Source organism: Armigeres subalbatus, chromosome 3, assembly GCF_024139115.2.
Source record: "Armigeres subalbatus isolate Guangzhou_Male chromosome 3, GZ_Asu_2, whole genome shotgun sequence".
Lineage (NCBI taxonomy): Eukaryota > Metazoa > Arthropoda > Insecta > Diptera > Culicidae > Armigeres > Armigeres subalbatus.
This window is the reverse complement of record NC_085141.1, coordinates 32,209,444-32,235,123: the sequence shown is the minus strand read 5'-3', so window position 1 is coordinate 32,235,123 and position 25,680 is coordinate 32,209,444. Positions and strand designations below refer to the sequence as shown.

Here is a 25,680-nt window from a genome sequence, read left to right as displayed (position 1 = left end):
GATCTCCAGGTGTACCGATACGGGAGGCTGCGTTGGAAGTAGGTGCTGAGAATGGCCATATTCTTGGAGGCGGCGAAATCAATTAGTCGTAGGCCGTTTTCGTTCTTCAGCCGGTGAGCGCTGAACTTTCCAATAGTCGGTCTAAACTCCTCCTCTTGGCCAACCTGAGCGTTCAAATCCCCTATGATGATTTTGACGTCGTGGCTTGGGCAGCTGTCGTACTCACGTTCCATCTGCGCGTAGAATGCGTCCTTATCATCATCAGTGCTTCCGGAGTGTGGGATATGGACGTTGATTATGCTGAAGTTGAAGAACCGGCCTTTGATCCTCAACCTGCACATTCTTCCATTGATCGGCCACCACCCTATCACGCGCCTTTGCATATCGCCCATCAATATGAAAGCTGTTCCCAGCTCCCAGTTCCCAGTGTGTTGCCGCAGTTCTGATAGATGGTATGATTACTTCTAAACGTTCGTACCATTGATCCCTTCCAACAAACCTCGCGCTACGATGCCGAATCCATGGTCCTTGAGCACATCGGCGAGTATGCGTGTGCTCCCGATGAAGTTGAGAGATTTGCAGTTCCACGAACCGAGTTTCCAATCGCTAGTCCCTTTTCGTCGCAGTGGTCTTCGCCGATGGTTCCGGTCCGTACTCTCTTGTTGATTGTTCGTTGCTTAAGATTTTTTAAAGGCTGGCTTGCAGGGCCTGACACTAAACCCCCTAAATTTCCGGAGGACCATTCCTCCTTATTTCCGGTGGACCATGGTGCACAGTTTCACTTAGAGTCCCTCGCTGGCACTCGGACGATGATCAGCCGCCCCTAACATGGAGAACAGACGCTGTTGTGAGCCGATCCTGACATGGAGAACAGACGCTCAATAAGATTTGCACCTTCGGAGAGGAGCAAACCCCCCCTTCCCTGTCAGCATACGACCATAGTTCCCACCGGGGTTGGTTACCCGATCTTCCCTAAGGTTGCTCGTATCTGTGCCAGCACCGCGGGGAGGTAGGGATAGGAGTTGCTGGGTAAGAGGCTAAGGACCGCGAGATGGGGTCTATTTTATTCCTTCAGGTACGCGAAGTACCAATGGTACGCTTTACCCAGCATTTGCCGTGCCAGCTCTGGTTAATGTTTTTAATAAAACCGAGATCAGGGTCTCGAAAAAACAAATGGCAAATGGATTCTGTATGTATTTAAATTTGTTTCGATTAAAAATGTTATTTTTAATTATTTTAATTATTTTAAAAATGTCATCATTATTTTGAATTCTTTAAGGTTTTTGTAAAAAAATGTCCTATTAAAGATTCATAAGCTTTGTGATTCCAAATAATTCTCTGTCTAGTAATTGATTAGATCATTTTATTGCTTTTTTACCGAAGAACTAACTACATAAAAATTAGCGAAATCCTAATCCAAAACATCGTTCTAGAACTCTTTCATACTGTCTTTCAGCTGAGTCATCTATATATGTTAAAACTTTTGGGAATATATTTTGACGAGACAATATTTTTTGAACGGTGGTAAAAGACAGCGCAAATTTTGTTATATTTCATTCTGCCTTTCTCATACACAAACTGCAGTTTCACGAAAAACTTCGAGCTCATTTTAAACTTTATTACTACAATGCTGTAGAACTTGCTTCAAAATCGTTGTGAAATTAAAAGCATGGTTTAGTGTAACAACTTGTAACTCATTACCTGCTCCCGTGACGCTGGGTGAATACCATTACGTGGTGTGTTACGGAATAAGGTTTACCATGGTCATATTGGTGGCCTCTGGATGTCCCAACGAATACCTTCCTCAATATCTAACTTCGTGGTATTTATGATGGTGTCGCCAAGTCGATTGCCCCCTGCTAAGATCCATCCTCTCCCTACTTACGGTGAAGATGCACAATCCTCATGATTTTGTAATTTTTGTTTTCTCGTGATTTCGGATAGCATTCTAAAAAGAATTTGAAAAAACATGATATCCCTAGTTTTCGATCTACTACGAGTTACACAGTGACAATGGAACTCAGATCACTACCTGGTTAATACTTCATACAAAAGTAACTATTTGGTCACTTTTTCTGCTTCTGAAAGTCACTATTTGGTCACTTTTTCTGTCATCGTTGGTCACTAAGTCTTTATTTTGAACGGCATTTATCGCTACCAGCCCTGGTAACTCCATCAATCAAGCCAAAGCAAAACCAGCTATCTCTCAAAATGCAACCACAGAAAGGCCACGCAGTTTCATTCTACGTGTCCGATAAGTGTGAGACTTGTGATGGTAATTATCGAAACTTTCAGTGCTTCACTCTCGACAACCTTACAGCGGCGTAAAAGCAAGAAAACATTCGCGCCGCAGGAGTATGTTCCAAAAGCCTGCAGAAAGTACAATGTGCTACGGATTGTCCGAAAAGCTCTTGGAGCTCAATAAGAGAGTTCTTTGCACCTTTACCGGCTTAATAACCAGACACTACCCGACGAGCAGATATCATAAAAGCCTTTTCAAAGATTGTTCCTTCACAAGAGTTGATCATAATACTGTAGTCTTGAATTTTGCTGAAGACACCATCATCTAGTCATGCTCATATAAAAAGTGAGCTGAAACGCCGTCGTAGCGGGAGAGTTCAGAACTTTTTTATCACCATATGAAGGCCTACTTATTAATAAAAAAAAACTTTGACACCAAGACACCAAACTTCTGTGAGGCAATCCTTAGGAGTTTACTAATAAATGCCATGATTTCATGATATCCGAACACAGCGGGATGGCAGTTTTGGTCCCTGTGGTGCAGAGTTCAAAGTGGTGACTGCCAAGCTGAAGTGTGAAGTCAGTAAATCTGTACCCTGCGAAGGTCTTCAGAAATGTTGGCCGCATAAGTCAGTGCCAAAAGTAGTGATTGCCAGAGTGTACAAAACGCTTGAAGTGGGATAGATATCGGGCCCAGAGCCGATATCGAACAATCCAGCAAGCCCCACACATGTGCTTAACTTGTATGCAGCGTTATCTGGACGAAGGCAACTTCGATTTTTTACAGAATTCAGATGAATTCCTTCAGAGAAGTTAGGTGAACTCTTTTTTCCAAAAAAAATGAGACGTGATCCTCACATTAAGGTCTGAGGGAAGGGTTTTCCGTTAAAAAAGCACGTGGTAGCACTCTCTGAGAGAAAATTGCCCAATTCAGCCCGCCAAAATGACGCTGTCAGTGTCGCCAAAATGATTTCATCATTATGCAGTTTACAATTGCTTGAGAATTAGCCGTAAACGAAGAACAAAAGGAATTGGCAACAATGCAGAAGAAATTTATCACTCATGCAGTGGTTCGGCGAGAGAACAGCAGCAGCACCGAACAATCACGCAATGAGAAAATGAAAATAAACAAACTCCAGCTGGTTTTGGAAAATGAAAACATGAGCCGTTTCTAGAACAATATTAGAAAATATCGTGAGAGGATTTCTGTACAAGGTTTCCACAAAAGCTTTGAAAAGAATTTGGGTGATAACAGTGGTGCTGGTGTAAGTAAGACAAATAAGACAAATAATACAAATAATATAGATAAGACTAAGACGAAAAATAAAGTAAGTTCCTAAAGGAATTGCTTCGGAAGTTCCTCCAGGAATTCCTTCGGAAGTTCCTCCAGGAATTCCTTCGGAAGTTCCTCCAGGAATTCCTTCGAAAGTTCCTCCAGGAATTCCTTTGGAAGTTCCTCCAGGAATTCCCTCGGAAGTTCCTCCAGGTATTCCAGAAGCTCCTCCAGGAATTCCTCCGGAATTCTTTTCCGAAGGAATTCCTGGAGGAACTTCCGAAGAAATTTCTGGAGAAACTTCCGAAGGAATTCCCGGAAGAACTTCCGGAGGAATTCCGGGAGAAACTTCCTGGAGGAAATTCCGGAGGAACTTCCGGAGGAATTCCTGGAGGAACTTCCGGAGGAATTCCCGAGGGAGCTTCCGGAGCGATTCCCGAGGGAGCTTCCGGAGGAATTCCCGGAGGAACTTCCGGAGGAATTCCTGGAGGAACTTCCGGAGGAATTCCCGGAGGAACTTCCGGAGGAATTCCCGGAGGAACTTCCGGAGGAATTCCCGGAGGAACTTCCGGAGGAATTCCCGGAGGAACTTCCGGAGGAATTCCTGAGGAACTTCCGGAGGAATTCCCGGAGGAACTTCGGAGGAATTCCGGAGGAACTTCGGAGGAATTCCCGGAGGAACTTCCGGAGGAATTCTGGAGGAACTTCCGGAGGAATTCCAGGAGGAACTTCCGGAGGAATTCGGAGGAACTTCCGGAGGAATTCGGAAGGAACTTCCGGAGGAATTCCCGGAGGAACTTCGGAGGAATTCCGGAGGAACTTCCGGAGGAATTCCCGGAGGAACTTCCGGAGGAATTCGGAGGAACTTCCGGAGGAATTCCCGGAGGAACTTCCGGTGGAATTCGGAGGAACTTCCGGAGGAATTCCCGGAGGAACTTCGGAGGAATTCCCGGAGGAACTTCCGGAGGAATTCCCGAAGGAACTTCGGAGGAATTCCCGGAGGAACTTCCGGAGAAATTCCTGGAGGAACTTCCGGAGAAATTCCCGGAGGAACTTCGGAGGAATTCCGGAGGAACTTCCAGAGGAATTCCCAGAGGAACTTCCAGAGGAATTCCCGAAGGAACTTCCAGAGGAATTCCCGAAGGAACATCCGGAGGAATTCCTGAAAGAACTTCAGGAGGAATTCCCGAAGGAACTTCGGAGGAATTCCAGAAGGAACTTCCGAGGAATTCGAAGGAACTTCGGAGGAATTCGGAGGAACTTCGGAGGAATTCCCGGAGGAACTTCCGGAGGAATTCCCGGAGGAACTTCGGAGGAATTCCGGAGGAACTTCCGGAGGAATTCCCGGAGGAACTTCCGAGGAATTCGGAGGAACTTCCGGAGGAATTCCAGGAGGAACTTCCGAGGAATTCCCGGAGGAACTTCCGGAGGAATTCGGAGGAACTTCCGGAGGAATTCCGGAGGAACTTCGGAGGAATTCCCGGAGGAAGAACTTCGGAGGAATTCCGGAGGAACTTCCGGAGGAATTCCGGAGGAACTTCCGGAGGAATTCCGGAGGAACTTCGGAGGAATTCCCGGAGGAACTTCCGAGGAATTCCCGGAGGAACTTCCGGAGGAATTCGGAGGAACTTCCGGAGGAATTCGGAGGAACTTCCGGAGGAATTCCGGAGGAACTTCCGGAGGAATTCCGGAGGAACTTCCGGAGGAATTCCTGAGGAACTTCCGGAGGAATTCCCGGAGGAACTTCCGGAGGAATTCCCGAGAACTTCAGTGGAATTCGGAGGAACTTCGGAGGAATTCGGAGGAACTTCCGGAGGAATTCCCGGAGGAACTTCCGGAGGAATTCCCATAGGAACTTCCGGAGGAATTCCGATAGGAACTTCCGGAGGAATTCTCAGAGGAACTTCCGGAGAAATTTCCGGAGGAACTTCCAGAGGAATTCCCGGAGGAATTTCCGGAGGAATTCGGAGGAACTTCAGAGGAATTCCCGAAGGAACTTCCGGAGGAATTCAGAAGGAACTTCGGAGGAATTCCTGAAGGAACTTCCGGAGGAATTCGAAGGAACTTCGGAGGAATTCAGAAGGAACTTCCGGAGGAATTCGAAGGAACTTCCGAGGAATTCGAAGGAACTTCCGGAGGAATTCCTGAAGGAACTTCCGGAGGAATTCCCGAAGGAACTTCGGAGGAATTCCCGAAGGAACTTCCGGAGGAATTCCCGAAGGAACTTCGGAGGAATTCAGAAGGAACTTCCGGAGGAATTCCCGAAGGAACTTCCGGAGGAATTCCCGGAGGAACTTCCGGAGGAATTCCCGGAGGAACTTCCGGAGGAATTCCCGGAGGAACTTCCGGAGGAATTCCCGGAGGAACTTCCGGAGGAATTCCCGGAGGAACTTCCGGAGGAATTCCCTAAAGAACTTCCGAAGGAATTCCTGGAGGAACTTCCGAGGAAATTCCTGGAGGAACTTCCGGAGGAATTCCTGGAGGAACTTCCGAAGGAATTCCCGAAAGAACTTTCGAAGGAATTCCTGGAGGAACTTCCGAAGGAACTTCTGAATGAATTCTTGGAGAAACTTCCGAAGGAATTCCTGGAGAAACTTCCAAAGAAATTCCTGGAAGAACTTGTGAAGGAATTCCTGGAGAAACTTCCGAAGGAATTCCTGGAGGAATTTTCGAAAGAATTGCTGGAGGAACTTTCGTAGGAATTCCTGGAGGAACTTCCGAAAGAATTCCTGGAAGAACATTCCGAAGGAATTCCTGGAGGAACTTCCTTAGGAATTCCTGGAAGAACTTCCGGATGAAGTCCTGGAGGAACTTCTTCAGGAATTCCTGGAGGAACTTCCTTAGGAATTCCAGGAGGAACTTCCGAAGGAATTTGTCTTATTTGTCTTATTTGTCCTATTTGTCTTATTTGTCTTATTTGCTTTATTTGTCTTATTTGTTTAATTTGGCTTATTTGTTTGATTTGTCTTATTTATTTTCAATTGTTTATCTCATCTCATTCCTATATTTGATTTCAATTTATATATTTGGTATTCTCGTGTTCACAAATAGGAATACGCTTTTTTCTAGTGTCACGCTAGATACAAAGTTGACGGTCTTTCTATCGCTCTCATCGCTCCTTTCCTGCCGTGCGCCACAAGAAAATATGCTGTTGACTGCTCTCCCGAAATGGTAACATTTGTATGAAATTTAAAAAACATGATTGAAGTAAAAAGAGCTTCCTGCAAAATTTATTGCGGTGACATATACTTTTTATTACATCAAAATGATCGTTGGAAAAATTCAAAACTTTTGTCAGTTGGGTTTTGCGAAATTCGGTTCCTTTGTGCCTCAAATCATCAGAGAGAGGTACTGAGAAGCGAAAATTTCAGTTGTACAATAGTTCGGTATTTAGAGCTTAATTCAAATTTGGGAAATAGCAGGTCCATGAAATTTTGTAGGAACATTCCTTGATAAATTTCAAAGAGATTTTCAGTTGGGATAAGCGAAATTCGTTCCCAGTTCCGAGTTATAAACATTTTAGTACGAAAATAGCGCTCTACCGCGAGAGAGCTTCCCTCAGACCTTAATAGTTATGCATTATACCTATAAACGCTAATTATTCAGCCCAAGTTTGGTGTTTTTATTGTAGTAAATGCGGTGATTGAATATAAATTATTGCGATAAATGTGAGGGTTTGTCAATAATGAGACAGATCTGTATATTTTGAATAATTTCTACTCTCAGCTTTCTACCTATCTGATATGACAAGCGAAAAGCTTCGTGTTTTTTATGAATATTTGGTGAACAAACACCATTTTGATTTTTCGTCAACTCGACCGACTGAACGACCTGGTTCCATTAAAAACTTCCTAATATTCAGCACTGACCCTGAGGGTTAATTATTCAATACTTCAGAGAAAAATCGAAAACCGATCATTCCAATCTCAAGCAGAATATTGACGAACGTGCAAATGATGATATCATTTCTGCTCAAACAGAGCAGAACGACTTTTTTTGCCCACTGCTGTTCGTTTGTTGTTTGCTTAGACAAATCTGCTATATGCATTGATCCGGTGATCGCGCGTCTTGTCCATCCAGCGCAGGCGACTTCAGGCGTCCATCCACTGCTGGCTGCACGCACGCTCGTACCACACATGTGTGCCCGTGGAGAAAACAGCTGAAACCGGATTGACGTTTCACCTAACTGGGAGATAACTACCTATACCAGAGCCGTTGCTGCGGGGCTCATAATGTGCGTGGTTGCGAGGAGCGGCTTGCCGTCAATAAAGCGAATCCACTTCATTCATGAATGGATTCACATCACGCGCGCCCACGCCCAACAACAGCGAATGCCGCCGCCGACCGACGAAGACTACCACAGCGTGCAAAGTGGACACACAATGCAAACAATCATTATCATCGACGGATTGGAATCTGAAGGGAGGATTGATGACCATGATAGATCGTTTAGCAGAAGACATATCTAGCGGGATTCAAATCATTATTCTTTCGAAAATTGATTGACAATTTTTCAGATGGGCTTCCCGTAATTTGAGTATGAAGGTCCATTTCTTCGATAAAAATATCATCAGTAGATGTATACATATTACGAGAAACTTTTATCTAACTGGATAAAGCAAAAAAAAACTATTTTATAATAGCTGTCCCGCAAACTCAATCGAAATTATCGAATATTTCAAATGATTCCATGATATTTAAATTAGATTAAGAATCCGTTGTGTTCATAAGATGTTACGAGTTTCAACTTTCGAGATAGGTATATTTTTTTGTATCAAAATATTAAAGATTTTAAATTTAGTTAAATTCCATAGAATTTCTATAAATGGACTAAGGAACAAGGTTCCGTCAAACTATTCTCCCCCGTTTTGAAGCGTACCCACGTCAATCAAACATGACAGAAATAATTTTGGGTATTCTATAGGTCAGCAAGATTCCGGATGACAAATGTCGTTGATTGGTGATGGATTCCGGCCAAACCCAACATCGTAAACCATACGAGTTGTTTACCAATGGATTTTGTTACTTCATTCATAGCAGAAATCGAAAAAATATTTTCACTTGCGCCATTCGATAAATGACCTTTAGAAGCATTTCGCTTATGCTTTTCCGGGTTCATTTGATATATGGATTGCAGTGCATCCTACCGTAGGAACGGCTATTAGGTATAGCTTTGTTTTAATAGTAGTTTTGAATTCATCAACTAAGAAAGTAGTCGTGCTACATTACATTCTCAGTTATATTTTGAAAATCAAGAATAAACTAATAACCAGTTTCGCATCATCTGCAAAATATGTCTTTTAATTTAAACACAACCTGGATACAATATTTGCAACCCGCGGAACTGTTATCTCTTTGTGATAAGATAGCACGGCTTATAGTTCCCCTCCCCAGTCATGGGTTGTGGCGGTGCTTTTTCTTGTTCTACGTCATTCATCCTAATCATGTTGCATTTCCTTCCTTACACCATTTTTATTCCTCTTTTTTTTCTCTTCCAGGTCAGGAAGATTACGATCGCTTAAGGCCTCTGTCCTATCCGCAGACGGATGTTTTCCTGGTGTGTTTTTCCGTCGTCAGTCCCAGTTCGTTTGAGAACGTCAAAGAAAAGGTATTTCGTCAACATTAATCCATTCTGAAAAAAAAAATCACCCATCAAAACAACACAATTGTTTACATATTCTAGTGGGTTCCGGAGATAACGCACCACTGCCAGAAGACGCCGTTCCTGCTGGTCGGGACGCAGATCGATTTGCGTGACGAGCAGAGTACGCTGGAAAAGTTGGCCAAGAACAAACAGAAACCGATCACGCTGGAACAGGGCGAGAAGCTGGCCAAGGAACTGAAGGCGGTGAAGTACGTCGAGTGTTCGGCGCTAACGCAGGTTAGTATCGACGGCAATAGCGAGCATCAAATTTTGCTTTAGGGGGGTAACGGTTCGATTATAAGAAGCATGTTTCTCATAGATTAGCTTAGTATAAGCTAGCTTCTTAATGATGAATCTAAATGCAATGGATCATTTGGTCAATCATTCCGCTACAAAGCAATGGTTTTAGTATCTCAAGCAATTAAATGATAAATTCGGCGCAGGTGATATCCTCGCTGTCAATAAGAAGGGCGGAAAAAATGTTAGTATTGCAGGGTGGCCACTGAACCGGGAAAACCGGGAGAACCGGGAATTTTGTTGACACTGAATTATTCTTAGGTTTTTTACTTGATATATACCAATTTCTCGTATTTTCTTAGATTCGTTTTCTAGAAACTATTATGTATTTTGAATGAGTTTTGTTTCTAAGTTCGTTTATTTGGTAGGCCCAAGCGTGTATAACACTTTACGGAGCAACAGGTTTTTTTTAGATATGTACAATCGATATCAAAATGAGTTTTACTATAATAGTGTTTTATAGGAACTATTATAAGGATATGTGTTGTTGAGATTTTTGTTATCTCAGTATTTATAAATGTACCGGATTTTAGTAATTAATGGAATTTTGATTTTTGGTATAAAACATTGGAAATATTTTCGCAATAATATTATTCTTCTCAAAAGAACAGCACTTATTCTGGATATCAGAATTTCGATTCCAAAATTATTTTGTTATATCAGTTGTTTTCGTTCAATAAATTTAAAAAAATCCATCAGGAAGACGAGGTCTGTTCTTATTTTATATATTTTCAACATTTTATATATTTGAAATTTATTCGTAGCTGTCGGTATATTTTCAGTTTAAAAATTGTTGAGTGGTATTTGAATAATATCCTTGAATTCATTCTCCCTGTCCATGGATAAGGGGCTTGACGTTGATATTTCAAGTGTCTTAAAAAGATTTTTATTTTATTTTTATTTTTGTTGTTTAATAGAGTGCTTTTTTCAAACAAAGGTTAAGTTCAACACTAAATTAAAAAAAAATAAAGATATTTTTCCATTTTTTATATCTCCTTCACAAGAATATCGTTATTTTAATGGTAATGGTTTGAAAATAAGCTCCGTAGAGAAACTTTTATCACATCTTACTTAAATAAGGTCAACAGTTATACCAAACACTTGAGGTATCATGCCTCCAAGTTAACTAATGGTTAGTGTCGCACGATCTAACAACAACTGTCTATTGGTAAATTTGGAGGTGCCGGCAGGGCTCAGTAGGGGTCTAACTAACATAACTCTAATACTAACAAGACCCTGAAACAAACGCTTATCCAAATAGCATACATCTATTTATACTTGTAGTAGTAGCTAACAATAATTCATTTTGTACCCGTATAGCTGAAGTAGAATTTTGTAGTGAAAAGTAGAATTTGTAGATTTACTAATTTGGCATTGGAGATAGTGAATGTATCTATTATATCTTCTCGATAATCTTTTTATTTTAGTCTCTCTAGCTGCATGGATCAACGCAAAAAACTGTTTCTCTCTTCCTTCTATTAGGTTAGTTAGAGAAATTAGTGGATATATAGGGGACATGACTTAGTGTTTCTCGTATTAAGACAAATTCGCTGACATTTACCTTATAATAAAATAAATGACCGATAGTAAAATAAATGACTGAAATTTAAAGATATCAAATAAATAATAAAAACGAAAATAAATACATGACCATCGGTGGACAGAAAGACAAGAGACAGAGTTCTGTTTAGAATAGTTAATTGAGACCATTGCACTCACAAGATAGAGAATAACTAGTTCCACTATTATTGCTACAAGACTAATAACTTGACCACTTACGGAAATGAGGATAGACCATGTGATGCGTTCATCCACTATTATATTGAATATTGTATACCCTGAATCTGAATAACTGAATTTTAGACCTCATTTTTTTAATAAATAATAAAGGTTTGAATATTAGAAAAGGGAATAGAACTTGACCAAAAAAAGCAATTACGGAACAACTGGACAGAAATTTTGTATAATCTATATATATAAAAAGCAATCTATGTATGTATGTTCGCTAACTACTTCTGAACCACTAGGCCGAATCCACCCAAATTTGGTACACACGTTCTCTATCCTCAGGGGAAGTTAACAAAGGGGGTGGGAGGGTCATTTAGGAAAGGGGGAGGGGTTTTGTTTAGAAAACGAACAATTATGTGTAACTTTCATCTCCCAGGACCGATTTCAACCAAATTTTGTACACATATTCACTATAAGGAAACAATCATATGAGAGATTTTGGGAAAGGGGAGGGGTCTGGAGGGAGGGTATTGTTCAGAAAACGGGTAATTCAGAGTAAATTCTGAACCCCTGCACCGATTTCAACCAAATTTGATACACACATTCTCTACCCTAAAGAAAAGATAACAAATGGGGTTGGGCGGTCATTGTAAAAAGAGGGAGGGTATGGGGGGGCGGGGTTGTCTTCATAAAACGAGCAACTCAGTGTTACTCCCAACTTCCAGTACCCATATCAACCAAATATTGTACACGCATTCACTAAGAGAAGTCGATAACATGGAAGTGTAATTTGGGAAAGAGGGAGGGGTCTGGGGGGAGGGGTATTGTTCAGAAAACAGGCAATTCAGTGTTTCTTTTGAACCCCTGGACCGCTTTCATCCAAATTTGGTACACACATTCTCTATCCTAAGGAGAAAATAACAAAGGGGTGGGATGATCATTGGGAAAAGGGAGGAGTAAGGGGAAGGGTTGTCTTTAGAAAAGAGCAATTCAGTGTAACCCCCAACTCCCAGGACCAATTTCAGCCAAATTTGGTGCACACATTTTCTATTCTAAGGAGAAGATAACAAAGAAGGTGGGAGGTTCATTTTGGAAAAGGAAAGTTATGGGGGAAGGGTTGTCTTTAAAAATGAGCAATTCAGTGTAACTCCAGGATAAATTCCAACCAGATTTGGTACACTTATTCTCTATTTTTGGAAGATGTTTATTGAAAAGGTAGGGCCAAACAAAGATATAAAAATATATTGATACAAAGGTTCAATTCTATGAGCGGTAGATCTACCTCTGTGGGTTTCGTGCTACAGCATTGGACATTTTAATTCTATAATTTACTTTTCAGTCCCTAGCAAAGCCGGATACATATAGCTATTAGCTATCTATATATCTCGGATACTTATTCAACGTATGTGACGTATGTGATTTTGTAAACAAAAATTTAAACGTTGATTTCTGCAATCTGATAGCACTCCCCACGCAAAACTATCGCCACATACAGGTAGGGGAGGTTTCGGCTACATGTTCGTTGTATTGGTTTGCGTGGGAGTGTCATCATATTTGACAAATCGACGTATGCATCTTTGTTTACAAAATCACATACGTCGTTTTGAATAAGTTGCCGAGATATATAAAACTCAATGTTTGTATGTTTGTGTGTGTGCTCCAGCCTAACTTCTGAACCCATTATTGTATTGTTTAGTTATCGATCAATTCAACCATTTATCGAAATCATGGTTTGCCCAACGTAAAAAGCAATGATTAATGTGTTTCCTTCTGGATGGTGAATGTGATCCCTTCTTTAAAAATAGACGTTTGCTCGGAATAAGGCATCGGTGGATGTTTGTCCTTCTTTAGAAATAGACGTTTGCCCGGAATATGGCGATTATGGATTCGCTCCCTTTTCCAAAATCAGTCAATGTTTTCAAATGAAATCTGCCTTCTTTTGATCAAATGATGAAGTATCGATAAGATAACGCAATTATCCTGTTGACCAATTGGTTTATTCATTTTCCGATTGTGAAAAAAAAAACTGCGAATCAAACTGGCAATTCCGAGCAAGGCCGGGTACATAAAGCTAGTGATCACTATTAGACTACTGAAACTTTAACATATGACATTACTGTGACTGATAGGATACAATTAACTCGACGACGTATTGACAAACATCCGATACTCAACCGTGTTAAAATAAGGGAAGCTCTTCAATGTGTCCATTTATTACAATAGTACTTGAATTAATCTATTTTGAAACTACCCTACCAGAATGATATCATTACATTTTATTCGAAATTGTTACTTGGAAATGGCAACAGTACCACCCGTTGTCAACATAGACTACTATTAGGTATTGAATGTCGGCTCCAAGTAACTAATAATTAAATTTACATGTTAACTACTTATTCAGAAAACATCTATGTACATGTTGAGCTTCCATTATTTGTTCGGTTTATAATTGACAGACTGTAGATAGAAAGAATAATGTATCGGTATGATCACAATACAAACCCAGGCCGCAGTGACCTAGTGAGCAACATAGCTTGAGTCGTCTGCTAGTATTGTGTATCACATGGAGAGCCCAACCGAGATACCAGTCTATTAAGACTACAACTGGTCAACTCTCGAAAAAAAAAAAAAAAAAAAAAATATCCTTGAATTCATTCTACTACCACGAAGTCCTTCTAAAATGTGTTTTGAAGAAATTATTTTAAAGTTGCAGAGATTTCAGAAATTTAGAAATTCGTCATTGCAAAATTAAAGAAACTGTTTTCGGAATTCTGGTATGAGTCGTAGAAAATCCATCTGAATTTGTAACACTTTTCATTGTCGAGATTTTCTATTAAAAGAATTCCATTTCTAAAGAATTTTCTTCCTTACATATCTCAAGCATACTATTCTTAAAATGGAGATTTAGCATTATGATTAGCATTAGCATTATTGCGGTGTAATTCATCGATTGGACACTAGTGATACTCTCGTTTTTCTTAACAAAATGAATTCTAGAATGCTATCAGAAATCCCGAAGGGGAAGGATCTTTGATTCCAGTCTTAGCAGGACTAATAAAATCATGAGAATAACTAAACTCTCGGTAACGCCATCTCGGCAACGAATTTTCGAAGAACTTCCAGAAAAAGTTCCGTTGGATTTCCAAAAGAAATTCTGTAGAGTTTCTTGAAGAGTTTGCATAGAGTTTCCTAATGACGATTTGAAGAATTTCCGAAGTAAATTGCGAAGTGGATGTGGATATTTCGAATTATTTGCCAAGGAAATTCAGAAGTATTTTCTGAGGGAATTCCTTTAAGATCCCAATGAAAATTTCCATAAGTTTTCCAAAGAAAATCCAAAGAATTTGTCGAGGAAACTCTCTAGAATTCCTGAGGAAATTCCGAAGAATTTCCCAAAAAACAGCCAAAATAATCCCGAAAAAATACCGGACTTAGTTTAAAAGAATTTCCTGAGGAAATTTAAAAGAAAATCCCGAAGAGGTTTCAAAGAATTTCCAGAGGAAATTTTCCGAAAAAAAATCCAAAGAATTTGTCGAGTAAATTCCGGATTTTTTTTCAAAAAATTCCCGAAGAATTTCATGAAGAAATGTTGAGGATTTTCCCGAAGAAAATTTCAATAAAAATCTTGAAGGAATTTCGACTTGCCGAGGAAATTCCGGAGATCGCTAAAGAACTTCCCAAAAAACATTTTCAAAAAATTGTGAAGAATTTTTTAAGGAAACTTTCGAATAATATCCCGTAGATATTTCGAAGAATTTTTTTTAGGCGAATCCGAAAAAAAAATGCTGGAAGGATTTGCTAAAAAAAAAAGTGCGGTTTAAAATTCCGAAGATTTTTTTATTAGAATTTTCCTATGAATTTGCTGATAAATTTCCCGAGGGGGCTACAAAGAATTTTCCGATGAGACTTCGAAGAATTCCCTTAAAATAATTGGGATTGTTTTGTTATTTTAATAAAATTTAGTGAATAAAATCCTGGGAAATCATTTAAAAAAAATTCTTCAATCTAATGTTAAAAATATCAAATGTTAAGTAAAAGTATTGCCACGTCGATTCACGCCGGCTAAAATGAAAAATTATGTAATAATTTTAATGAGGTTTATCTCCCAATAAAATATAATATTTTTAGAGCATGAGGCATATATTTTTGAATAAAGTTTCTGTGAGAGCAGTTAGCTTACTTTTTCTGATAGTGCAATGCATCAAAAAACCTATTCGTTGATCATCCCATTTTTGATGTACCACACATAGGGAAGTTTCAATATGTGAACCGGGAAAAAACCGGGAATTTGAAAATGGAAATTGAGGGGGCACCCTGGTATTGGTTTGTACTTTGTATCCAAGAAAACGGGAAAAAAATACATTTTCTTCCTATTTATTAGGCTATACGGTGTCTTAACACAAATATCAGGTGTATTCTGCCGTATACACAAACTGATTACGTAATCATATCTGTCTATGATGGTCGTACATTTCGTGTTGTTCGAAGTAATAATTGCAAAACGGCAACACGCGCGTCCTCCGCGTTTGCCCAGAGCCAGCGAGTGCGGGGTCTTCTCCGCAGTCAAGGTCCTCTTCCAGGCTCTCTGATAAACATAACATTCACTGGCTCTTTTATACGTACTACATGTCCAACTCACTATTATCTGCCGTTTCTTGTCAGCCTTCCGATGTCTGCATTTTTCTTCACACCTCTTGATTCATGCACCTGCGCCATTCACCATTTTCCACCACGTCGTCCAGTATTAAAAGTATTTTCCACTCAAACACTCCGAGAATTCGTTGATCTTCATCTTTTCACGTCTATTCTGAGGCACGATGTGGACTAGGGTGGTTCAAAAAATCGATTTTGCTCCACAGTGCTCATCTGATTCCTTATGATGTTCTGAGTGTCCTCTGAAAATTTGAGCTCATTTGGATTTAAACTGATTTAGCACAAGACGTTTTCAAGTTTGCATGCAAATTAGTATGGGGAAATTTATTTTTTCATTACACTGTTAATGACTCTTCCTTATTACGCGCAGGTTAAAAGAAAACCTACATAGCTAAAAGGAATACTCAACAGCTTTCACCCAACGAAAACCGCATGTTGATTAATTGCCCCAATAATTAGTAATCGATTTTAATACAGGTTGCGATTCTTTAGTCATGATCGTTAAACTTCTTCGAGGGCATCACTGAAATGTGCAGTGCAACATAGTAGCCTGAATTTGTGTGTGCTATCTTTCGCGCCACGAGCAGCAATGTTGCCTGTTGAGGATTTATGCAATTAGCTCCAGAAAACCACGGTATAGATTAAATTCGATTACTAATTATTGGAACGATTAATTTAGATGCGGTTTTCACTGAGTGAAAGTTGTTGAGTATTCCTTTTAGCTATGTAGGTTTTCTTTTAATCTGCGCTTAATGGGGAAGAGTCATTAACAGTATAATGAAAAAATAAATTTCTTCATACTAATTTGCATGCAAACTTGAAACGGCTTGTGCTAAATCCGTTTTTATCCAAATGAGCTCAAATTTTCAGAGGACACTCAGAACATAATAAGGAATCAGATGAGCACTGTGGAGCAAAATTAATTTTTTGAACCACCCTAATGTGGACCCATCCAGCGCCGCACGAATCAGCCTATAAAAAGTTTTACCAGAAAGTCGTGTTCTAGCATTATACGCCAAAATGCCTCAAAGTAGCCGTAGCCTGCCGCAGAGTGAACATATGGTTCGTTGTTGATCGTCCTTCTCTTTGGTATTCGCCGACAAAGGTGTCCGCAAGAGGGCGCAGTCTACTAAACAAAATTCAGGATAGTAGTATCTTGTAGGTGGTATTGAGGAGTCTATTATCTCGGTATTTAGCACAATCGAATCTGTGCCCTTTCTTGTAGATAGGACATATATGAACACATCCAACCAGCTTAAAGGCATTTTTTTACCCGTTTGATTTTTTTTTCGTTCAGTCCGTTTTTCCCAACTTTTAAAAGCTCAGCCGGTATTCCGTCCTTCCGAGTGGCCTTACACTCTGAAAAATCTTCACGTCATATTTACCTGAAAATAAATGTGGTTCTCATCCACCATACTTTTCACGTAAGAGTGACCTGAATGGCATGTAATCTGAACAAAATTTTACCTCGTTGAGTTACGTGATTTATCAGGTGAATCTGACTGGATTTTCCAGTACTAATGACGTGAAGTTTGAAAGAAGTTACGTGTTTGATCAGGTGAACTTCACGTGATTTCTACGTACTGGTTACGTGAAATTTCAGTAAAAGCTACATGACATCAGGTAACCATTACATGGTTTGAAATATATTGCAAAATTGTTTTTTAATGAATGCAAAATAAGCTAGTGACTGCCTGCAGCCGTAAACAGGAGACTTCTTCGCATTGTTGATGCACTTGATGCGTTCAACTGCATTTGATGCAGAATGATGTTTTTATCATTAGACAGAAAATGCGGTCATTCGGCCATTGCGCTGCGGGAAAACACTGTTGGAGAGAACAAATCAGTTGCTGAAAAATGTCGAATAAAATTTATTAGATTTGTAGAAAAAGATGAAACTAGTTTCTTTCTCAAAAATTGCTGCTATTTCCGCTGTTAAATCAAGCAAAAAGTAGTTCACTCTTGGCAGTTGAAATCTGGAATAGAAATTTTCTACTAACGCTACCGAAAATGGTAGTTATAGGCTTATTACTTTCTACGAATCTTATAAATTTTATCCGACTTCCGCTGATTTTTTTTCCAAGCAGAGAACATGCAGGTTCGGAAAATCCCCGCCTAGTTGCACATGAAATATCGCTTACCTCTGCAAATCCTATAATTATGCTGAGGTTATGTGTCTTTCATTCTTACGTGAGTATCAAGTCACTCTCACGTGAAAAGTATGGTGGATGAGAACCATATTTGTTTTCAGGTAAATCTGACGTGAAGATTGTTTACAATGCTATAGTTTTCCGCAAATGCCGAAGCTGCAATCACACTAACACAATTTCACTTTAATTGTTTACGAGTACATACAAACATATTCACCAAGATTTTTAGTAAAAGTTACGTGAAGCAGGCAGCAGGGACTATGTCCAAGGGCTTGACGATCCCTCCCCAGGCCATCTGCGAGTTGTGGGGCTTGCCTAGGATGTGGTGGGGTTTGACAGTGGGCCCTGTTAAACCTCTATAAAAAGCTGCATGTATCCGCAAGTAGGCCCCACCAAAGCGACCGTGTGCCGCTCAAAGCGCACAAGCCCAAGTCCTGGTGTTAGGTGGGACACTAAACAGCCCTGACACGACGGCCCTCCGACGAGACAGGAGGTTTGCGCAGGCCCAATAAGCCGCCTGGAAAACCAATCATTACGAACAATATAAAAGATAATGCGACTCAATATAATCGGCAAAGACCTAGGCGACGAATAAAGGATCACGATTGGAAGCTTGGAACATAGAATTGCAAGTCGCTAGGTTTCGCAGGTTGCGACAGGATGATCTACGATGAATTACATCCCCGCAACTTCGACGTCGTGGCGCTGCAGGAGATTTGCTGGACAGGACAGAAAGTGTGGAAAAGCGGGCATCGAGCGGCTACCTTCTACCAAAGCTGTGGCACCACCAACGAGCTGGGAACCGGCTTCATAGTGCTGGGTAAGATGCGCCAACGCGTGATTGGGTGGCAGCCAATCAACGCAAGGATGTGCAAGCTGAGGATTAAAGGCCGTTTCTTCAACTATAGCATCATCAACGTGCACTGCCCACACGAAGGGAGACCCGACGACGAGAAAGAAGCGTTCTACGCACAGCTGGAGCAGACATACGATGGATGCCCACTGCGGGACGTTAAAATCGTCATCGGTGACATGAACGCACAGGTAGGAAGGGAGGAAATGTATAGACCGGTCATCGGACCGGATAGTCTGCACACCGTATCGAATGACAACGGCCAACGATGCATAAACTTCGCAGCCTCCCGCGGAATGGTAGTCCGAAGCACCTTCTTTCCTCGCAAAATATCCACAAGGCCACATGGAGATCACCTAACCAAGAAACGGAAAACCAAATCGATCACGTTCTAATCGACGGTAAATTCTTCTCCGACATCACGAATGTCCGCACTTACCGCAGTGCGAATATTGAATCCGACCACTACCTCGTTGCAGTATGCCTGCGCTCAAAACTCTCGACGGTGTACAACACGCGTCGAAGTCGGACGCCGCGGCTTAACATTGGGCGGCTACAAGACGGTAGACTAGCCCAAGAATACGCGCAGCAGCTGGAAGTGGCACTTCCAACGGAAGAGCAGCTAGGCGCAGCGTCTCTTGAAGATGGCTGGAGAGATATTCGATCCGCCATTGGTAGCACCGCAACCGCTGCACTAGGCACGGTGCCCCCGGATCAGAGAAACGACTGGTATGACGGCGAATGTGAGCAGTTAGTGGAAGAGAAGAATGCAGCATGGGCGAGATTGCTGCAACACCGCACGAGGGCGAACGAGGCACGATATAAACAGGCGCGGAACAGACAAAACTCGATTTTCCGGAGGAAAAAGCGCCAGCAGGAAGATCGAGACCGTGAAGAAACGGAGCAACTGTACCGCGCTAATAACACACGAAAGTTCTATGAGAAGTTAAACCGTTCACGTAAGGGCCACGTGCCACAGCCTGATATGTGTAAGGACATAAACGGGAACCTTCTTACGAACGAGCGTGAGGTGATCCAAAGGTGGCGGCAACACTACGAAGAGCACCTGAATGGCGATGTGGCAGACGAAGATGGCGGTATGGTGATGGACCTGGGAGAACGCGCGCAGGACATAATTCTACCGGCTCCGGATCTCCAGGAAATCCAGGAGGAGATTGGCCGGCTGAAGAACAACAAAGTCCCTGGGGTTGACCAACTACCAGGAGAGCTATTTAAACACGGTGGTGAGGCACTGGCTAGAGCGCTGCACTGGGTCATTACCAAGATTTGGGAGGAGGAAGTTTTGCCGCAGGAGTGGATGGAAGGTGTCGTGTGTCCCATCTACAAAAGGGCGATAAGCTGGATTGTAGCAACTACCGCGCAATCACATTGCTGAACGCCGCCTACAAGGTACTCTCCCAAATTTTATGCCGTCGACTAGCACCAACTGCAAGGGAGTTCGTGGGGCAGTACCAGGCGGGTTTATGGGCGAACGCTCCACCACGGACCAGGTGTTCGCCATTCGCCAAGTACTGCAGAAATGCCGCGAATACAACGTGCCCACACATCATCTATTCATCGACTTCAAAGCCGCATATGATACAATCGATCGGGACCAGCTATGGCAGCTAATGCACGAACACGGTTTTCCGGATAAACTGACACGATTGATCAAAGCGACGATGGATCGGGTGATGTGCGTAGTTCGAGTTTCAGGGCATTCTCGAGTCCCTTCGAAACCCGCAGAGGGTTACGGCAAGGTGATGGTCTTTCTTGTCTGCTATTCAACGTCGCTTTGGAAGGGTAATACGAAGAGCAGGGATTAACACGAGTGGTACAATTTTCAATAAGTCCGTCCAGCTATTTGGTTTCGCCGACGACATAGATATTATGGCACGTAACTTTGAGAAGATGGAGGAAGCCTACATCAGACTGAAGAGGGAAGCTAAGCGGATCGGACTAGTCATCAACACGTCGAAGACGAAGTACATGATAGGCAGAGGTTCAAGAGAAGACAATGTGAGCCACCCACCGCGAGTTTGCATCGGTGGTGACGAAATCGAGGTGGTAGAAGAATTTGTGTACTTGGGCTCACTGGTGACTGCCGAAAATGACACCAGCAGAGAAATTCGGAGACGCATAGTGGCTGGAAATCGTACGTACTTTGGACTCCGCAAGACGCTCCGATCGAATAGAGTTCGCCGCCGTACCAAACTGACAATCTACAAAACGCTCATTAGACCGGTAGTCCTCTACGGACACGAGACCTGGACGATGCTCGTGGAGGACCAACGCGCACTTGGAGTTTTCGAAAGGAAAGTGCTGCGTACCATCTATGGTGGGGTGCAGATGGCGGACGGTACGTGGAGGAGGCGAATGAACCACGAATTGCATCAGCTGTTGGGAGAACCATCCATCGTTCACACCGCGAAAATCGGACGACTGCGATGGGCCGGGCACGTAGCCAGAATGTCGGACAGTAACCCGGTGAAAATGGTTCTCGACAACGATCCGACGGGCACAAGAAGGCGAGGTGCGCAGCGGGCAAGGTGGATCGATCAGGTGGAAGATGACTTGCGGACCCTCCGTAGACTGCGTGGTTGGCGACGTGTAGCCATGGACCGAGCCGAATGGAGAAGACTCTTATATACCGCACAGGCCACTTCGGCCTTAGTCTGAATAAATAAATAATAATACGTGAATTTCAGGTGACCATTACTAACATCACGTAACAATCGTCGTTTGTTCAAGACAGATCAGTTACGTGATTTTTCACGTGAATATGACGTGATGATTATTTAGAGTGTACCGTTCTTTAGCTCTCTAATATCCTTCACACTTCGTCTAACGTGAGTGGCTTGTCCATCATCCTCAATCGTTTGTAGTCAATCGCCAATCAATTGTTCATTCAATATCAAAATGCTCCTTACACTTAGCAGCCACCTCTAGTCAGTCGGTCAACAGTTTTTCGGAACTGGCATTTTTCATGACTGAGGCGTTTCGCATTACTTGCTCATGTTGTTTGGTCGTTTTGCAGAACTTTCGCGCGTCGTTTCTCGCAAAGCTTTCCTCTGGCTCCGAGAGTAGCTTTTCGTCGTACCTCCGTTTCTCACGGGGGATTTTTTTCTCAACTGCCCTTAGTTCTTTATACATATCGTTCCCTGTTTTGGCGTGTAGCCGCTACGATCATGCGGCTCTTAGTCTTTTTTTTCAAGGGAGAATGCATTTACGCACGACCCAGCGGCCAGCACACGTACTTAGTAGTTGCCAAGCTACCACACGGAAGTGTACTGGAGTGTTGGACTCGACCAGTGAAGGTAATACCGACTCCCTTGGGCTCCGCCCATCGTTTCCCTCAGAAACTTCCTCCTACACTCTAAATAATCATCACGTCATATTCACGCGAAAAATCACGTAACTGATCTGTCTTGAACAAACGACGATTGTTACGTGACGTTAGTAATGTTCACCTGAAATTCACGTAACTTTTACTAAAAATCTTGGTGAATATGTTTGTATGTACTCGTAAACAATTTAAATGAGATTGTGTTAGTGTTATTGCAGCTTCGGCATTTGCGGAAAACCAGCATTGTAAACAATCTTCACGTCAGATTTACCTGAAAACAAATATGGTTCTCATCCACTATACTTTTCACGTGAGAGTGACTCGACACTCACGTAAGAATGAATGACACATAACCTAAACATAATTAGGCTTCGCCGAGGTAAGAGATATTTCAGGTGCCACTAGGCGGGGATTTTCCGAACCTGCATGTTCCCCTTTTGGAAAAAAATATCAACGGAAGTCGGATGAAATTTATCAGATTCGGTGAAAAGTGATATGGAAAAAGATAAAGTGACATGAAGCCTAGAACTACAGTTTTTCGGTAGCGTTAGTATGAAATTTCTATTCCAGATTTCGGTTTTCGAGGGTGATTGATTTAACAGCGGAATAAGCCGCAATTTTCGAGAAAGACACTAATTTCATCATTTATCAACAAATCTGATAAATTTCATTCGACATTCGTCAGTAACTTTGATTTGTTCTCCAGCAGTGTTTTTGCGGTAACTTCCGAAGCGCAATGGCCAAATGAAAGTACAGGTCGGACTCGATTATCCGGAGTATCGATTTTTTTTTCACTCCGGATAATGCAATAAAATGACGAAAAAATTATGTTTTATTGTATTTGCAGTGGTGTAGTCAGAAATTATTTTGAAAAAACTCAGATTAATCCGCCTAACGGTATCGGTGATTTTCTGGTATACAATGGAAAATAGTATTTTTGCCATAACTTTTGAGTCTATAGTACGATCCAGCCAATTTTCAATATGTAATGATGAGACAGGATTCCCATTTGAATCGAACTTGATGGTTGAGCATAGGTGCCAAAAAATAACTAGACTATTTACGCACTTTTTGTACAAAAATAGTATTTTGGTCATTATTTCTGAACCCAAAGTTTGATCTAGTCAATTTTCAACAAAAAGCTATGAAACTTTTGAGTCAATTGTCCGATCTATCCATTTGTCAATAGGAAACAATATAAAGGCTCCCCCAGACCTGAGTGATTTCATCGCCTCAACGGCAAAAACTAGTCGCCGCGATTTTATCGTTGGGTCGCTGTATTTAGGCAATGTTCCAGTTACTCTTCCACTCCAACGGCGACAGAATCGCATTCGCCAAGCGTTAGAATCGCGTCGCAATTTTTCGGTCAAGTCACGTGTGTTATAAGATTTCCCGTTAAATGCAACCAGTCGCAAGCAAATTGGATAAGGATAAGTGCCAAAATGGGCCCCAATTCGCCGACCATAGACGGTCGGTAAATAAAGCTCCGAGACATCTAAAATATGTTTGTTTTGGAGAAAACAAATAGCCTTTCGGTATACTTTGTGTCCGAGGGAGACAAAAGTGGTCTTTCGAATCAAACATTAGGCAATGATCCGCGCATCAAATAGGCTAGATGTACCAGTTGTGACTATAGCACCAGTTGTCGCACTAGTGCTGTATATGACAAATGGCCAATCAAATCACCGCAAACCAAGTTCATATCGATAAAGCATATTCATATGATACGATAAAACCTTTGATCTCCTCCAAAACAAGCAAAGCATAATTGTAAAAAATGATTTTGCTTAATTTTTGATGTCCTTGGCACCAGTTGTCGCACTAGTGGTCCCTATTTGGCCAGTCCCATAAGAAAACAATGGGATTTGATAAATTCCTTTAGGATAACTCCAATTGAAAGGTCATTATTGGTACTGATGGAGCATTTTGACTTGTTTTGCATCATCTTCAATGGCAATTGTACTAGAACAAAGCGTTTTATCACAACGTCGGTAGGGAAATATTTCTCTGCCCTTTTCTCGAATTTGTATCAGGTGACGAGCAAATTGTTTTCATGTCTTGATATGATGAAGAAAAAGCCTTATGCTTTATGTCCATCGTCGTTAATTATAAATTGAGAGCGAATTCTGCAACCAATGTTATACATCCAAACACATCGTTTCATGGTGGCAAGGCTTCCACGGAAATGTTTTTTTTTCTTTATTAGGGAGGCTTTTAGCCCGAGGCTGGCTCGTCTCCGACCACGGAAAAGTTCTTGAAGCGAGAAATTTGTGGACATGTTCTGAAGAAAATAATTGATTCATACAAATAAAATAAATATGTAGAACAACCCTATTTCAGTCCCTCCCATACAAGCTACGATCATATTTTTTCATACAAACCTATTTTGTATGAATATAATAGTAATATAATCATTTGAGTTCATGAAGTTGATATACAAGCCTATAGTCAAATTTCAATATACAAAACGACCACTTTTTCATCCCCCTCCTACAACCTAGATACGCCACATTGTTAAAATAATCATAGTGTATATTACCCTACTGAAAATAAAAATTTAGAATTAAAAAAATTTGAAGGAAAAAAAATACTCCGGATAATCGAGTCTAAAATTCCGGATAATCGAACCCCGGATAATCGAGTCCCCGGATAATCGAGTCTCCGGATAATCGAGTCCGACCTGTATTACCTGTCTAATGATAAAAACATCATTCTGCATCAAATGCATTTCAACGCATTAAGCACAAAGCGAAAAGGTCTCCTTTTTACGTCTGTTGACAGTCACTATTTTATTTTGCAAAAATAAAAAAAATGCGATACTTTTCTAACCATGTAGTGGTTACCTGATGTCATGTAGCTTTCACTAAAAGTTCACGTAACTAGTACGTAGAAATCACGTAAGGCTCACCTGATCAAATACGTAACTACTTTCAAACTTCAAGTACTGGAAAATCCAGTCAAATTCAGCTGATAAATCACGTAACTCAACGAAGCTAAATTTTGTTCAGGTTACATGCTATTCAGGTCACTCTTACGTGAAAAGTATGATGGATGAGAACCGCATTTGTTTTCAGGTAAATATGACGTGAAGATTTTTCAGAGTGATAGCATGGTCTGTTTTTTCTCATCTGTCGCTCTTTGACACTGCACATAAAACCAGAATCTCCTCTGATTTCCTTGTGTGGTATCAAGTACCTCTGTGGCTATTGACTGTTGTATTGACCGCCACGTGGACTTGTTCCCACAATGCGATCGAATTATATGCAGTTGAGTGTTCTTCGATTGGTTCATCTTATGAGCAAATTGCTCCGCAATGACGCGGCCCGACAGTCGCTGTTTGTACAGCTGCTTCTTACAAACCAGCAGATAGTGGTCAGAGTCGACATTTGGGCCTCGAAAGATTCTTACAAGTCTCGGGTGCTTATTCAAAAGGACGTATGTGATTTTGTAAACAAAGATTTTAACGTTCATTTTTCTATGTTTCTCTAAAATTTT

The 25,680-nt window shown here is 41.4% G+C and overlaps 1 protein-coding gene across 2 annotated transcripts in view; it reads left to right on the top strand.

Annotated features, from left to right (window-relative positions):
• Positions 1-25,680, top strand: part of LOC134227521 (cdc42 homolog) — a 56,082-nt gene that overhangs the window by 20,292 nt on the left and 10,110 nt on the right. For both annotated transcript variants that reach the window (XM_062709077.1, XM_062709076.1), the window contains exons 3-4: positions 9,013-9,122; positions 9,198-9,395. In XM_062709077.1, coding sequence (XP_062565061.1) covers positions 9,013-9,122; positions 9,198-9,395 — 308 coding nt within the window. The remainder of the gene's footprint in view (positions 1-9,012; positions 9,123-9,197; positions 9,396-25,680) is intronic.